The following is a 14879-nucleotide window of genomic DNA, read 5'->3' on the forward strand; positions in this document are numbered from 1 at the left end:
TATTTATTATGTTGAATATATAGATAGAAAGTACTTTATTTATTTATAAGAAAAGAAATATAAACTAAGTATAAAATAAAATAAGTTATACTAATAAACTAACTAAAAAATAAAAAATAAAGATAAAAAATTAAATTTAATAAAAAAATAACTAAAAAATATAAATAAAAAGTAATAAAATTTAAATAAAAAGTAATAATAAACAAAATAAAAATAAAAATAAAAATAATAATAAATTAATTAAAAATAATAAAAATATATAGATTGAAAAATAAAAAATAATAACAAATTAATTTATAAATAAAAATAAAAATAAAATAAAGATAAAATATCTAATTTTATAATATAATAACGATGAAGAGAAATCATCTTTATTATATCTTTATTATATCATATAAGTTATTTAAATTTATTTTTAACTATTTATCTCTCTTAATTAATTAATTAACTTTTACATTTGTAATATTTTGAAGAATTATGAATTGATAAAATAACTCTAATGCATGATTAAATTTTTTACAATACATTTATTTATATAATATATTAATTATTTATCTTACACAATATAAAAAAATATTTAAGTTATGATACTGATGGTCTTATAAAATTGCTAATCTAATAATTAGAAAGAAAAAAAAGGGAATAAACTCATCTTATAAAAAATTACATTTCACACATTATTACTGACGTTTATGATAATTATTTAAGTTGTAATATACTTTATACTATTGATATTATTTTAAAAATTGTAATTATCTTAATAGGCTAAAACACTAGATAGGGGTGGAAACAAAAACCGCCTAATAAATTAATCTCTTTCAAAACAAAATTGTCTAGATAAGCCCCAAAATCTTCATTTTAGGGTTTTCATTTTTCACACCAAAAAATCAAACTAGGTTATCTTTCTCCTGTGTTCGATTTTCGATCTTTCTCCTGTGTTCGATTTTCGATCTTTCTCCGAAATTAGAACCATGGCCACTCTGAAGGAGCTACTTCCTCCTGCGAAATCCTCCTCCACCACCTACTACGACCACACCAACGATCCATGGTTCAAGCAGCGCTTCACCTCCGAGGAGGAGAAATCCGCCGCCGCCGCCATCAACCAGAAGCCCGTTCCACCGTACCTGAAGCGCGCCGGCTTCGTTCCCCGCAAAATCGAGGACTTCGGTGATGGCGGCGCGTTCCCCGAGATTCACGTCGCACAGTACCCTCTCGACATGGGAAGAGACAGGTCCTCGAAACCTGGATCCAAAATTCTTCCCGTCACCGTCGACGCTCACGGCAACGTCGCCTACGATGCCATCGTGAAGCAGAACGAAAACGCGCGCAAAATCGTGTACACGCAGCAGAAGGACCTCGTCCCCAAGATACTAAAAAACGACGAAGACTCTGATGACGAGGACGCCGTTTCCGACGATGAAACGCAGAAACAGATCGAGGAAACGATGCAGGAGACCAAAGCCGCGCTGGAGAAGATCGTGAACGTGAGACTCAGCGCTGCCCAGCCGAAGAACGTTCCGAAACAGAATTCTGACGCAAAGTATATAAAATACAAACCCTCGCAGCAATCCGCGGCGTTCAATTCAGGTGCTAAAGAAAGAGTAATTAGGATGGTTGAGATGCCGGTGGATCCGCTTGAACCTCCGAAGTTTAAGCACAAGCGTGTGCCGAAGGCGTCGGGGTCGCCGCCAGTGCCTGTGATGCACTCGCCGCCGCGGCCGGTGACAGTGAAGGACCAGCAGGATTGGAAGATTCCGCCATGTATTTCGAATTGGAAGAATCCGAAGGGTTACACTATTCCGCTTGATAAGAGGCTGGCTGCTGATGGAAGAGGCCTTCAAGAGGTTCAGATTAATGACAATTTTGCTAAGTTATCGGAGGCGCTGTATGTGGCTGAGCAGAAGGCGAGGGAGGCCGTTGCAATGAGGTCCAAGGTGCAGAAGGAGATGATGTTGAAGGAGAAGGAGAGGAAAGAGCAAGAGTTGAGGGCATTGGCGCAGAAGGCGCGGTCGGAGAGAATTGGAGGGGAAAGAATTGGGGTTGTTCCGGCCCCACCTGCGGCTGTGCCCGTTGATGAGGATGATATGAGAGTTGATTATGAGCATGAGAAGGAGAATCCGAGGGAGAGAGATAGGGATAGGAGTTTTGCGAAGGAGAGTAGAGAGGAGAGGGAGGAGAGGTTGCAGCGCGAGAAAATTCGCGAGGAGAGGAGGAAGGAGAGGGAGAGGGAAAGGAGATTGGAGGCTAAGGATGCTGCTATGGGGAAGAGGAGCAAGATCACGCGTGACAGGGATCGTGATATTAGTGAAAAAGTTGCTCTTGGTATGGCTTCTACTAAGCCCGGGACTGAGGTTATGTATGATGAGAGGCTGTTTAACCAGGATAAGGGGATTTCATCTGGGTTTGCCACTGATGATCAGTACAATGTTTATGAGCATGGGTTGTTTACTGCACAGCCTACTCTTTCGACCTTATATAGGCCAAAGAAGAATCTTGATGATGAGACTTACGGAGGTGCGGATGAGCAGTTGGAGAAGATTATGAAGACTGATAGGTTTAAGCCTGATAAAGGGTTTGCTGGGGCTTCTGAGAGGAGCGGTCCGAGAGATAGGCCGGTTGAGTTTGAGAATGAGGAGGCTGATCCGTTTGGTTTGGATCAGTTCTTGACAGAGGTGAAGAAGGGTAAGAAGGCCATGGAGAAAGTGGGTGGTGGAGGAACTATGAGGGCTAGCGCAGGATCTTCGATGCGGGATGGTTACGATGGAGGTTCTGGTAGGACTCGCATTGGATTTGAAAGAGGACATTAGGGCATGATATTCGATGATGCATGACCTGTTTCTCATTCCTAGAGGTTGGTATGTATGAAAATGAATGGTCAAGACAATGTGCTTCTGTTAGCATTTCGGTTTTTCTCCAACCCCCTAGTTTAGGTGGGGAAAATAACTGTTTTTTGTACACTTTTTACTCTTTTGTTAAATTGCTTATGATGTTATGAGAGTCTATCTTTCAGGTAAGTTATATATTGAATGAAATGTAATATTCACGATAGATACTTGTCTGTAGGAGACATATATTTGCTCTGGTTTTTCTTAAGCTTTGGACTTGTTCATCATCTCAAGTTTGAAAATCTTGTTCTATTAGCTAGTTGTGTTAGATTGTTAATAATAGGTTTCATCTAGGTTGTTGTCATTCAAGTGTGGTAGTTCATTCTGGAGTTACTTTGTGACATAGTGAATATGTCAAGCTTTCCTCCTCTGCCCTCAATCTTGGAGTAATGCATTTTTTTTATATCTGTTTATGTATATGTATTTAGAATGCTGCTCCTTGTGGATCCATTAGATGGTTCTGTATGTGCCTAACATCTGTTTCAACATTTTTGCATTTTCAGGATTTACATTCTCAGATATATCATCTAGGAATTTTGGCTACTTTTTAATTGCTCTACGAATATTTTTAAAATTTAAAATATTTCAAATGAAAATAAGTAAAGATTAAAAGTTACAAGTGTGTTAGAAAATATAAATTTTCCCTATTTTCATGGAAAATTATCTTGTTAAATTCCTGAGAATGGTTTTTCAAAATTTGCAATGAACAGGAAGTATCATCTCAATAGGGTACAGGATGAAGCCTACTACACAATAATATTTTTGAATTATAGATTTATTTTAAAATTTAAGAAAGAAGGAGGAAGAAGGGTTTGGAATGCACTCTGTCAGATTTCATGGAGAGAATCTTAACCCCACAAAGCTTTCATCTTCTAACTGCCATTGTCAATTTTCAAGTCAGAAGATCTGCCATAAATATGTTAAGAAGGAACTATCTTCATTTATTAAGAAGTGGTCATGTGTTTAGAATCCACCAAATTGCTACTAAATAATTTAGTGAATTTTAATTTTTTTTATTTAAATAAAATATTTCAATTACTACCAAATTTTAAGAAAAAGTTATTTAAATGTCAAATAATTTTTAAAATTAAAAAATATTAATATTTATATTTATTATAGTCAGTCTTAATTGATGATATTTTTTGGCCAGACCCAATCGAGGATAGGATGTTTGGATAATAAAAGTGATGTAGTGGGTTGGATATGAGTTGGACATGTGTTGGGCCGACACATGTTGAATTAATTAAGTTGGGTCAATTTTATGTTAAATTATCAATTATATTCCAATTGATTATCAAAGTTTTAGAATTTATGAAAAGAATACTTGTTAATATCATACACAAATAGAAAGTTCAGATTTAAATCACTATATTGATGAAATAAGAAGAGTTTTGCGTAATTTCAAAAATAGGAAAAAGTTTGTGGGGGCAGAAAACATTGTGACTAAAAATCCTAATTGTGACATTGGTGATTGGTGATAATTTGATCGATAAAGAATTACCTGAAACATTAGGGTTAGTAATAGTGTATGTATCTCTATCTTTATTATTTTATTTTATTGAGTTAAAATTTAATTGTCATTATTATTTTTATTATTTCACATATTAATATTATATTATTTTTATAATGCTTATTGATATCATTTATTTATTTTTATGCCATTTGATTTTAATTTAAATATTATTTAAGAGATTTAAATTTCAAATTAACATCAATTAGGCTAAAAGAACTGGAGCATAACGGAGAAAATAGTTTAGAAATTATAAAAGAAATGGACTTTACCAGTTGTTCAATAAGGAAATGAAATATTATATAAAGAAATATTTTGTCCACATTAAGATATAAAAGGAAACTAAGATGTATATATTAAAAAATTATTGTTTTTTATTGTTTTCGAGTCAACTATTTACTATGTTATTTGTATAAAATATTTGAATGTTTGTCTTGGTCTCTTTTAAATGTTTTTGAAAGATTACCCACTTGCATTTGATAATATGAGTAGTCAAATCAATCCTTTTAAGCTATCTTTCAATTGTATAGTCTCATACCTATACAGTCTCTAGATTCCTCTCATTCCGGTGTATGTTCGATTCGTCCCTGTGCCCCTTTCACTTGAAGCCTGTCAGGAACCGCTCCTTGTCAGTACCTCTTGCACTATACCTATTACATCGGGGATCACTTATCACCCTCGTCAGTGTCCGGGTGTCACACTATAAATAATTACACACTTGTATGACTATAGACTAAATTGACAATTTTCTTCTTTCTTGTAATTTTACATAGAAATCGAAATATCATTGCTTTTAGTCATTCACTCACTATAAACACTTTATTGTTACTTTCTCAAAAGGTGTTACTTTGATCCATACATTTTTATTGATTAAGGAAACATATTTTTTTTTCATAATTTTATAATCATTTATTGAGAAGACATTTTTGGTCGTACTTTTATATGACATTTCATGAATATTTTAACAATTAAATGAAGACGAATATGTTCCACAATTTTAATAAAAGTATAATAATGATTTTCTTTTTCTCATAAAGTTCGACTATCTTAAAATTTTTCTTAAAAAATAAATTTATATTTACTAATTTTCCATAACTTATAAAACCATCTGTTTAGTTAAATTTGTATTAAAAAAATTAATCCGATGTTTTCTTTGATCCAATTATTGATATTTTCAAAAGAAAAAAGAAAACGTGTATCATCTCTTTAAAGTCAATACAAGGGTGCTGATGGGACCCACATCATTATTGTCTATCTTTTCTGCCCATTAAGATAAGGTCACTCACTCTGACTCAGATCAACAATAAGTCATATTTATTTAATAAAATAATTACTAAAAAAATGTAAACTATAACAATTTGACAAAATGTTTATACAAATTATGACAATTTCATACAAAAGAACATTAATTTTGACAGATACTTGGAGGAGATAATATTAAAAAATAGTATGCTATTTTAGTATAAGTAATGATTAAGTTTTTTTCCTATTCTTGTATTTATATGTATGAAAATATTTATTAAATGTGAATTCTACAAACGATTCTTTGTTTATTGAGAAGTTAATTATTTCCTAATTGTTTAGTTAAAACAATAATTAAGTCCTGTTCTTTTTATTTAACTTCACCAGCATCGTTTGGATTAAGATAAGTTATATTAGTTGTAACAAAAGTCCTGCTCTTTTTATTTTCAACTGAAGATGCAGGAAAAAATAAAATAAAATAAAACTAAATAAAATAAAACTGAAGATGCAGGAAAAAATAAAATAAAATAAAATAAAATAAAAAGGTAATTTGAGGTTTTAATTTATTTATAATAATATTCAAATAAAGGTATATTCCTCTTAATTATTCTATTTTTGTCTCAATTATTCATATAATTGCCTCATAGTACTTGAAAGATATTCGGATGATGCGCAGACATGACTGCAACCACTTCTTTTGTCTTTTTCTTTTTTGACAGATATTTTCTCCTTTGTTAAGATCCTATGATAAAATTATGTCAGTATTTTAAAATAATGATAAACTGATATTCATCTATATTTATTTAACATAAATTATAAAGATAAAATAATTATAAAAAACTAAATTTTTATATTTAAAAAAAACTAAAATAAAATATAAATAAATTATGTGTTAAAGTATACTTTTATAAATTTTATCAAATTAACAATTTTAATTATTCATCCATTCTTTCTTGAATCTAATACTACAATGATAAATTTGTAAAATGAAATTTACATTTTAATTATGTATTATAAAAAATAATTAAAATACATGTATATCAGTGTTTTCACCATCTAACTCTGTTGTTTGTCGTTTGTCAGTGTTTTCACCATTGTTATATTTTTACAGAACGTTTTCTGCATATAATTCACCATTGAAAAGTTCGTGCTTTCATGTATATCATGTTATGTATTATATAAGTCATGACAATTCCCCCGACATAGAGCATGACCAACATACTATTCAAAAGTACTTGTTTTCGATTTCTTTTTCTTCTGCTAACAACCCCTTTGATTTTAAATAAGTCCACTTGAATCTAACAACGCAGAATCACTGTAAAAATTATTACTTTAGCAATGCAATGAAGTAGAAGTGGTGCATTTGGTCACATGGTTCACTTTCCGAATAGAAAACGACACAAACACTTGTTTACTTTTCTTCCCTTGACTCTCTTTATTTATGTATTGAAAGTCATCATTCCAGTACATAAAAGCAGTGCTTGTGGTGTTGTGAATCATTGGCATTGTTTTTGGCACTTCACAGTTCACAGTTGTATCAGAGAGACAGTGGTGAGTTGAATGGAGAGCATTTTGAAGCCCCTGAGAGATGGTGAGTCAGTGCTTGATCTGAGTCCAAGATCAACCGTGAGTGGTGGTGTTGCAGATGTCTACGGTGAGGATCATGCCACTGAGGACCAACTTGTCACCCCATGGACTTTCTCAGTTGCCAGGTCAATCTCTCCAGCTTGTTCAATCTGTGTGTTTCTTAGTTTCCAAATTTTCAGTTTTTAGCTTCATGGCTTCCATTAGTTGTATGCACTGTACTTGACTGTAAGATTGTCAGTGAAAGTGGTTAATTAGCAGAAATTGAAGTTGTTGATACCCTATACTCAAAACTTCCACAGCTTAGATGACTGAGTTTGAGTACAAGTTAGCTACATAAGCTGATTCTTGCTTGTGAATGAAACTTAATTCTTTTAGCAGAAATTGAAGTTGTTGACTTTACAAATCTCTGACCCTCCACTTCCAACTTTCATATATAAATATAGGAAGTTAGATGAGTGAGTCTGTGTAGAAGTTAAGTATATAAGTTGATTCTACCTCGCGAAAGAAACTTAATTCATGTCATGTTCTTATTTTCTTCTTTGTTAAGTGTATATGAACAAAAATTATTTAGACAGTATATATAAGATGTATAGGATGTGAATGCTAGTGATTTTTATATTTGGTCATTTTTGTTTTAGCTGAAAATGTGGGCTGAGTTTCTGTATGTTTTTGTGCTGCAGTGGGTATTCTTTGCTTAGAGATCCACAGTACAACAAGGGGCTTGCTTTCACCGAGAAAGAGAGAGATGCACACTATTTGCGTGGACTATTACCTCCTACAATTACCTCCCAGAAACTTCAGGTTTGCATTAACTGATGATTTTTGTCTGTTATCTTTTTAGTTTAATTTCTCCATTAAAAAAGAAGAAGCTTTTTCCCTTTTTGACCTTTCCTTCTTGTTCTAATCACTTCTTTCTGCTACTGTTTACAGGAGAAACAGTTGATAAACAATATCCGACAGTATCAGGTGCCATTGCAGAAGTACATAGCTATGATGGAACTTCAGGCAGGTTTCTCTACTCATCATATCTTCTTCCATGTTTGTGGTTAAGTTTGTCTTGTTCATGATGTGGGTACCCTTTTATATGTGGTGCATGAAGGGGCATATCATTGCAAATATTTTATACTAGTGCTGTTTCTTCTATCCATGAAAAGTGAAAATGAAAATAAAGCATTTCTCTAGTTCTGAAAATTGAAAAGTGAAACATGTTTTGCTGGTACACAGGAGACAAATGAAAGGCTGTTTTACAAACTTCTAGTTGACAATGTTGAGGAACTGCTCCCAATTGTGTATACTCCTGTTGTTGGTGAGGCCTGCCAGAAATATGGGAGCATCTTCAAGCGTCCTCAGGGTCTTTTCATAAGTTTGAAAGAGAAGTATACATTTCTTTATTCATGTGCTTGTATGAAATTTTGGGCTACATTTGATGCGGGGTCATTGAGTTGTTGAACTTTTTCAGGGGAAAGATCCTTGAGGTGTTGAAAAACTGGCCTGAAAAGAGTATCCAAGTTATTGTTGTAACAGATGGTGAACGAATTTTGGGACTTGGAGATCTTGGATGTCAGGTATTTGACTTAGAATATTTCCACCAGGGAATCAAATTCCCTGATATGAAAAACTATGACTCAAGTTATGAAGACATATATAGATATATTATGACAGTAGATGATTTGGTCTTTACATAATGATGTTGAATGTGATTTAGGGGATGGGAATTCCTGTTGGTAAACTGGCCTTGTACACAGCACTAGGAGGAGTTCGTCCATCAGCAGTAAGAATTCTGCATATTTTCTGTTGTTCTCATTATATGATTTATATCAAGACATGTCTCCTTTGTCTTTTTTGAACATTTGACATTAAGAACTTCATTAAGTTAGTAATAAACTAATCAAATTCACTCTTTGCGAGTTGTGTTGTGATGTTTTCATCTTTTGTGGCCAGTGTTTGCCCATTACGATTGATGTGGGAACAAACAACGAGAAATTACTGAATGATGAGTTTTACATTGGGCTTAGACAAAAGAGGGCAACTGGGCAGGTTGGTATAGCTAACTTAATAACGCATGTAGCTTTTATTAGCATCATTTTCTTAACTTGGTTTCTGCATTCTCCTTAGGAATATTCCGAACTTCTGCAAGAGTTCATGACTGCTGTCAAGCAAAACTACGGAGAAAAAGTTCTTATACAGGTTTCAAATTTTTTGTATGATTCTTAACATTTCTGAATTCATTCAATGTAGTATCAGACTATTTAAAATTGTTGTTCTGCAGTTTGAAGATTTTGCGAACCACAACGCTTTTGAGTTGCTTGCAAAATATGGTACAACTCATCTTGTTTTCAATGATGATATTCAGGTACTAAGTTGCATAAAGGATGACATCTACATCTTGAAGATTTTTGTATTGTAATTATTAATGCATTGTTGTCTCAGGGAACTGCATCTGTGGTACTTGCTGGGGTTGTGGCAGCCTTGAAGCTCATTGGTGGTACTCTGGCTGACCACACATTCTTGTTCCTTGGTGCTGGAGAGGTATTTTGAGCCTTTTCTGAATTATTATGTATACAATCTTTCCCTGAATCTGAAGCAAAGGGAAACAACCAGTGGAATAGAATAAGTAGTATTTAATTGTGAAAACTTGAGTTAAATATGTTTAGTCCCTAAACTTGGATACGAAATTTGAATTCATTTATGTCCCAAACTTTGATACATCCTGGTCTTCAAACTTAAGAAATGAATGGATATAATCTTCTTAATCCAATTATATTAAATTTTTTTAACCTGTTAAACACATTTGAAGATGATGTTTGAATTGTTTACACCTAATTCATATGTCAATCCGAAATATCCTTTAATAAATCCAAAATATACTCTAAAAGGACTATATATTTTTACTTTTAGAGTTTTGACACCAAAATATATCAAAGTTTGAGAGAATAACGAATTCTAATTTTACATTTAGAGACTAAAAACATATTTAACCTAACTTTTATTCTGAGGCATACGCATGCACAGTCTCTCACATCACCTGTTGTCCGCAACTGGCAAATTAGTCTATCCAATTTATATTCTGTCATGTTTTCAGGCAGGGACAGGAATAGCAGAACTTATAGCTCTCGAGACATCAAAGCAGGTGAATAGCTGTTTATTGTTTTTGCAGTGGTCAAGTTGGTTTCTTTAGTTAGTTTTAAAATCGACATTGCTGATTTTCTTCTACTTATTTCTTGAGCAGACAAAGACACCTATAGAGGAGACTCGCAAGAAGATATGGCTTGTCGATTCAAAGGTAGTAAAAAACATGATAGGCTTCCATGAAAATACGTTTTATTTTAATTTGTTATCTTTTGTCTTAATGGTTTAAGTTTCTGCAATACATTTCCTTTTTCTCTTTCAGGGTTTGATTGTTGGTTCAAGAAAGCATTCACTTCAACATTTCAAGAAGCCATGGGCTCATGAACATGAGCCTGTTGACACTCTCTTAGAAGCTGTTAAGGTGTCAAAATATGTCTGTTTATAACTTGCAGTAGGTTGCCTTTTCATGAGTGTCTGTCGTTAATCAGTCTACATCTTCAGGTAATCAAACCTACAGTTTTGGTTGGATCATCAGGAGTGGGAAAAACATTTACAAAGGAAGTAATTGAAGCTGTGTCTTCCATCAATGAAGTAAACTCTAATCTCCTCTTGCATATGATTATTTGTGTGCTTGTTTAGATAGACAATTTTAAATAGAAACTGTGTCTCTATCATGCCTTCCCTGCAGAAACCTCTTATTTTGGCTCTCTCCAATCCAACATCACAATCTGAGTGTACAGCTGAAGAGGCTTATCAATGGAGTGAGGTAAAATAACACAACCGTATTTGTTTCTTGAATTGGTTGAAAGAGTTCTTTGATTTGATGCAAAAGGATGCCTTATTTGCAATAGTAACTTCCATAACTTATCTTTGCTTGTCTTCAAAACACAGGGTCGTGCAATTTTTGCTAGTGGAAGTCCATTTGATCCTATAGAATACAAGGGAAAAGTGTACTATTCAGGCCAGGTTTTGCAATCCTCTTCATATTCATTACCAGTTACTCTTCTATTTGGTTATACAACAAACAATCATGTCAAGTCTTGTCTTGTCTATTCAGGCCAACAATGCTTACATTTTCCCTGGTTTTGGTTTGGGATTGGTAATCTCTGGAGCAATCCGAGTTCATGATGATATGCTTCTGGCAGCATGTAAGTGGACAACAAATCAATACATCCAACAAACATGATGTTTTGTGATGTTCTGTTCTTTCTATCCTCTTTGTTTCATTCTCTCAAGCTTCTTCAACTGCACATTTTCTTTTATTGTGTGTTGGCAATGCTAAGATCTTAATAATGGTTTTGGATCTTGTAAACTTCACAAATTAATTCTCAACATTATTGATATATATGCAGCGGAAGCCTTGGCTAAACTAGTGACTGAGGAGAACTATGAAAAGGGCTTGATTTATCCACCATTCTCTGACATCAGAACAATTTCAGCTAACATAGCTGCAGGTGTTGCTGCCAAGGCATATGAGCTGGGTTTGTGCTCATCATCACAACTCTCATGCTTTGTTCTAGTTTACAACAATTTCAGCTAACATTTGACATGTTTTGAGACTAACAATTGTGTTAAACTTTCTTTTAGGCTTGGCTACACGTCTCCCTCGTCCTGAGAATCTTGTGAAGTATGCCCAGAGTTGCATGTATTCTCCTGTGTACCGAAACTATAGGTGAATTATGGGGCAAATCATTGTTAAATTTGGCAGTAATAAACACGAATGTGTAGGTGGCATACGTGAGTGGTTTTATGCTTTTTGTCATGTAATCACCAAAACTACTGGTGAATTATGCTTTTTGTTATGTAATCACTGTTGGCTTTGGCTGTAATAAACATAATGCTTTGTATTATTAAATCTTAATTTCATCTCACGCCATGCCCATGGCTAGCTCAGTAAACATTACCATTCAATAGTTTTCAACAACTGATTCGTGTAATTAATATAACGGCACCATATTCTACTTCGATTTAATCAATTTTAATATTTTACAGAAAAATAAAAATGTTATCTTTAACGCACAAAACACTGAAAGTGGCCTGAAACCTGCCGGAACTCATGAGAATAAACACATACATTGGAAAAGTCTCCCAAAACAGCCCAATTCTCACACACCAAACGTCGAACACCTTAAATGCACCCAAACCGCGAGTGAAACGAGACTGCCCAAATAACAAACCAAATGAATGGGAACGAGATTGAAGCAGATTGTTCAAATAACAAACCGAATGAAAGAGACCCATATTGAATGAGAATGAATTAGCAGAGCCAAATAGAATGAATTGATGAGAAAATGCATAGAAGTGGAGCGAGGAGATGGTCAGATATTACTCCAACATGAAGAGTGTGTACAAGCTACACGCCACGCTAATAAAACAAGGACAACACCAGAACCCTCTCTCCCTGCGTGCCTTCATTCTCCGCTGTGCCAACTCATCATCACCCCCCGACACCGCCCGTTACGCCGCCTCCGTGCTCCTCCGTTTCCCGATCTCCGGCGACACCTTCCTCTACAACGCCATCATCCGCCACGTGGCAGTTCACGCTCCCTCCCTCGCCCTCGCCCTCTTCTCCCACATGCACCGCACCAATATCCCCTTGGATCACTTCACCTTCCCCTTCATTCTCAAAACCTCCAAACTAAACCCCCACCACATCCACTCCATCGTTCTCAAGCTTGGTTTCCACTCCACCATCTACGTTCAAAACGCCCTTATAAACTCCTACGGAACCTCCTCCACCTCCCTCCACCTCACCCTTAAACTGTTCGACGAAATCTCCCACCCAGACTTGGTCTCTTGGTCCTCTTTAATCTCATCTTTCGCCAAACAAGGGTTCCCCGATGAAGCCCTTAGGCTTTTCCAACAAATGCAGCTCTGCCAGAGTCATATCCTACCCGATGGGGTCATCATGCTTAGTGTGCTATCTGCTGTTTCCAGCTTGGGTGCCTTGGAATTAGGTATCTGGGTTCACGCTTTTATTTCCAGAACTGGGCTCAGCCTTACTGTTCCATTAGGTACTGCACTTATTGACATGTATTCTCGCTGTGGGGACATTGATCGTTCTGTTAAGGTGTTTGATGAAATGCCTCACAGGAATGTGGTAACGTGGACCGCGCTGATTAACGGGCTTGCTGTTCATGGACGTGGTAGGGAGGCTTTAGAGGCCTTTTATGATATGATGGAGTCTGGTTTGAAGCCTGATCGTGTTGCTTTTATGGGTGCATTGGTTGCTTGTAGTCATGGTGGGCTTGTGGAGGAGGGGCGGAGGGTTTTTGAGGGCATGTGGAGTAGGTATGGGGTTGCACCGGGGCTTGAGCATTATGGTTGTATGGTTGATCTTCTTGGCCGCGCAGGCATGATGGTTGAAGCTTTTGAGTTTGTGGAGGGGATGCTTGTTAAGCCAAATTCGGTTATTTGGAGGACCTTGCTTGGGGCATGTGTGAATCACAATCATCTTGGGCTGGCTGAGAAGGCCAGAGCGAGGATCAAGGAGTTGGACCCTTATCATGATGGTGATTATGTGCTTTTGTCAAACGCTTATGGTGGAGTTGGTAAATGGGTTGAGAAGGAGGGGGTGAGGAATTCTATGAAGGAGGGTAGGATTGTGAAGGAGCCTGGCCATAGTTTGGTTCACGTTGATCAAGTGGTTCATGAGTTTTTGTCTGGAGATAATTCTCACCCGAAGTGGGAGGAGATTACAAGATATTTAGGTTCGATTATTGACACAGTAAAACTTGGAGGTTACACCCCTATTACGTCTAATGTGCTGCATGACATTCAAGAGGAAGAGAAAGAGCATTGTCTGGGCTATCACAGTGAGAAATTAGCAGTGGCTTTTGTTCTTCTTTATCATAGGGATAGAAAGACCATTAGGGTCATTAAGAATCTTAGGATTTGTTATGACTGTCATAGTTTCATGAAGCACGTTTCAAGTTTCTTTGATAGATATATTGTCATAAGGGATCGAAGTCGATTCCACCATTTTAGCAAGGGATCATGCTCTTGCAGAGATTTTTGGTAAGTTAATCATGTTCAAATGTCAAAATTCAAGCTTTACTAGCTTTTACGGTTATATATGATTCCATAAATTGCAAGGCTAGCATTCGCATCCTAATCACTCAAAGACAGTGTTCAGTATATAAACAAATTCAGTTTAATACCAAATACTAATTTTTAGCTTTATTTATTAAATATTTAATCTAATGGATTGACACGTTGTTTTGGGATTGAAATGCTTTCTTTAAAGCAAAAGACTTAATTTTTGAACACCCACTTTTCCATAATCTCTTGACAGGGCCATTCTATATCTTTCTCTCTCTATCCACAATTTTGCATACTTCATTAATAGGTATCCAAATAGGATAAGTATTTGGGGACAGTCACGTAAGATTTGGATGTTTCTGCACGTGTCTGACAAAGAAACCAAATTGGCTTCTGGACCACCCTCATCACACCATTCACAAAAAAAAAAACAGTTTCTTTCCCTCTTTCAATGAAACCCCACACAATTTCAACATCATTTCACATTCTATCACCAACACACGTCGCACTTTCGTACTACCTCGTCCACATAAAACATTGATGCT

General features: G+C 35.4%; 2 protein-coding genes and 1 pseudogene across 2 annotated transcripts; all 3 read left to right on the forward strand.

Moving 5' to 3' along the window:
- Positions 1 to 845: 845 nt before the first annotated feature.
- Positions 846 to 3112, forward strand: SKIP (chromatin protein family). The gene has a single exon (XM_047311088.2). It carries the CDS (start codon positions 972 to 974, stop codon positions 2805 to 2807), a length of 1836 nt encoding a protein of 611 aa, XP_047167044.1. The 5' UTR covers positions 846 to 971; the 3' UTR covers positions 2808 to 3112.
- A 4065-nt stretch (positions 3113 to 7177) lies between these two features.
- NADP-ME1 (NADP-malic enzyme 1) lies at positions 7178 to 12164 on the forward strand. Its single transcript, XM_047311098.2, has 19 exons — positions 7178 to 7349; positions 7905 to 8025; positions 8155 to 8229; positions 8449 to 8600; positions 8684 to 8789; positions 8930 to 8995; positions 9166 to 9261; positions 9340 to 9411; positions 9494 to 9577; positions 9655 to 9753; positions 10307 to 10354; positions 10454 to 10507; positions 10616 to 10714; positions 10795 to 10884; positions 10982 to 11059; positions 11185 to 11259; positions 11351 to 11441; positions 11646 to 11774; positions 11881 to 12164. Exons 1-19 carry the CDS (start codon positions 7198 to 7200, stop codon positions 11967 to 11969), a joined length of 1776 nt encoding a protein of 591 aa, XP_047167054.1. The 5' UTR covers positions 7178 to 7197; the 3' UTR covers positions 11970 to 12164.
- A 126-nt stretch (positions 12165 to 12290) lies between these two features.
- LOC124836042 (pentatricopeptide repeat-containing protein At4g21065 pseudogene) lies at positions 12291 to 14338 on the forward strand (annotated as a pseudogene).
- Positions 14339 to 14879: the final 541 nt, after the last annotated feature.

The sequence above is a fragment of the Vigna umbellata genome, chromosome 4, assembly GCF_029865625.1.
Source record: "Vigna umbellata cultivar VRB3 chromosome 4, Vumbellata_1.0, whole genome shotgun sequence".
In the NCBI taxonomy this organism is placed as follows: domain Eukaryota; kingdom Viridiplantae; phylum Streptophyta; class Magnoliopsida; order Fabales; family Fabaceae; genus Vigna; species Vigna umbellata.

What these genes read in the sequence shown, in the direction of transcription:
- NADP-ME1 (XM_047311098.2), top strand. Translation starts at nt 7,198, where the DNA reads ATGGAGAGCATTTTGAAGCCCCTGAGAGATGGTGAGTCAGTGCTTGAT. An exon ending in TATGGCTTGTCGATTCAAAG is followed by an intron (nt 10,508 to 10,615) that starts GTAGTAAAAAAC and finishes TTTCTCTTTCAG; the next exon opens with GGTTTGATTGTTGGTTCAAG. An exon ending in AAGTGTACTATTCAGGCCAG is followed by an intron (nt 11,260 to 11,350) that starts GTTTTGCAATCC and finishes TTGTCTATTCAG; the next exon opens with GCCAACAATGCTTACATTTT.
- SKIP (XM_047311088.2), top strand. Translation starts at nt 972, where the DNA reads ATGGCCACTCTGAAGGAGCTACTTCCTCCTGCGAAATCCTCCTCCACC.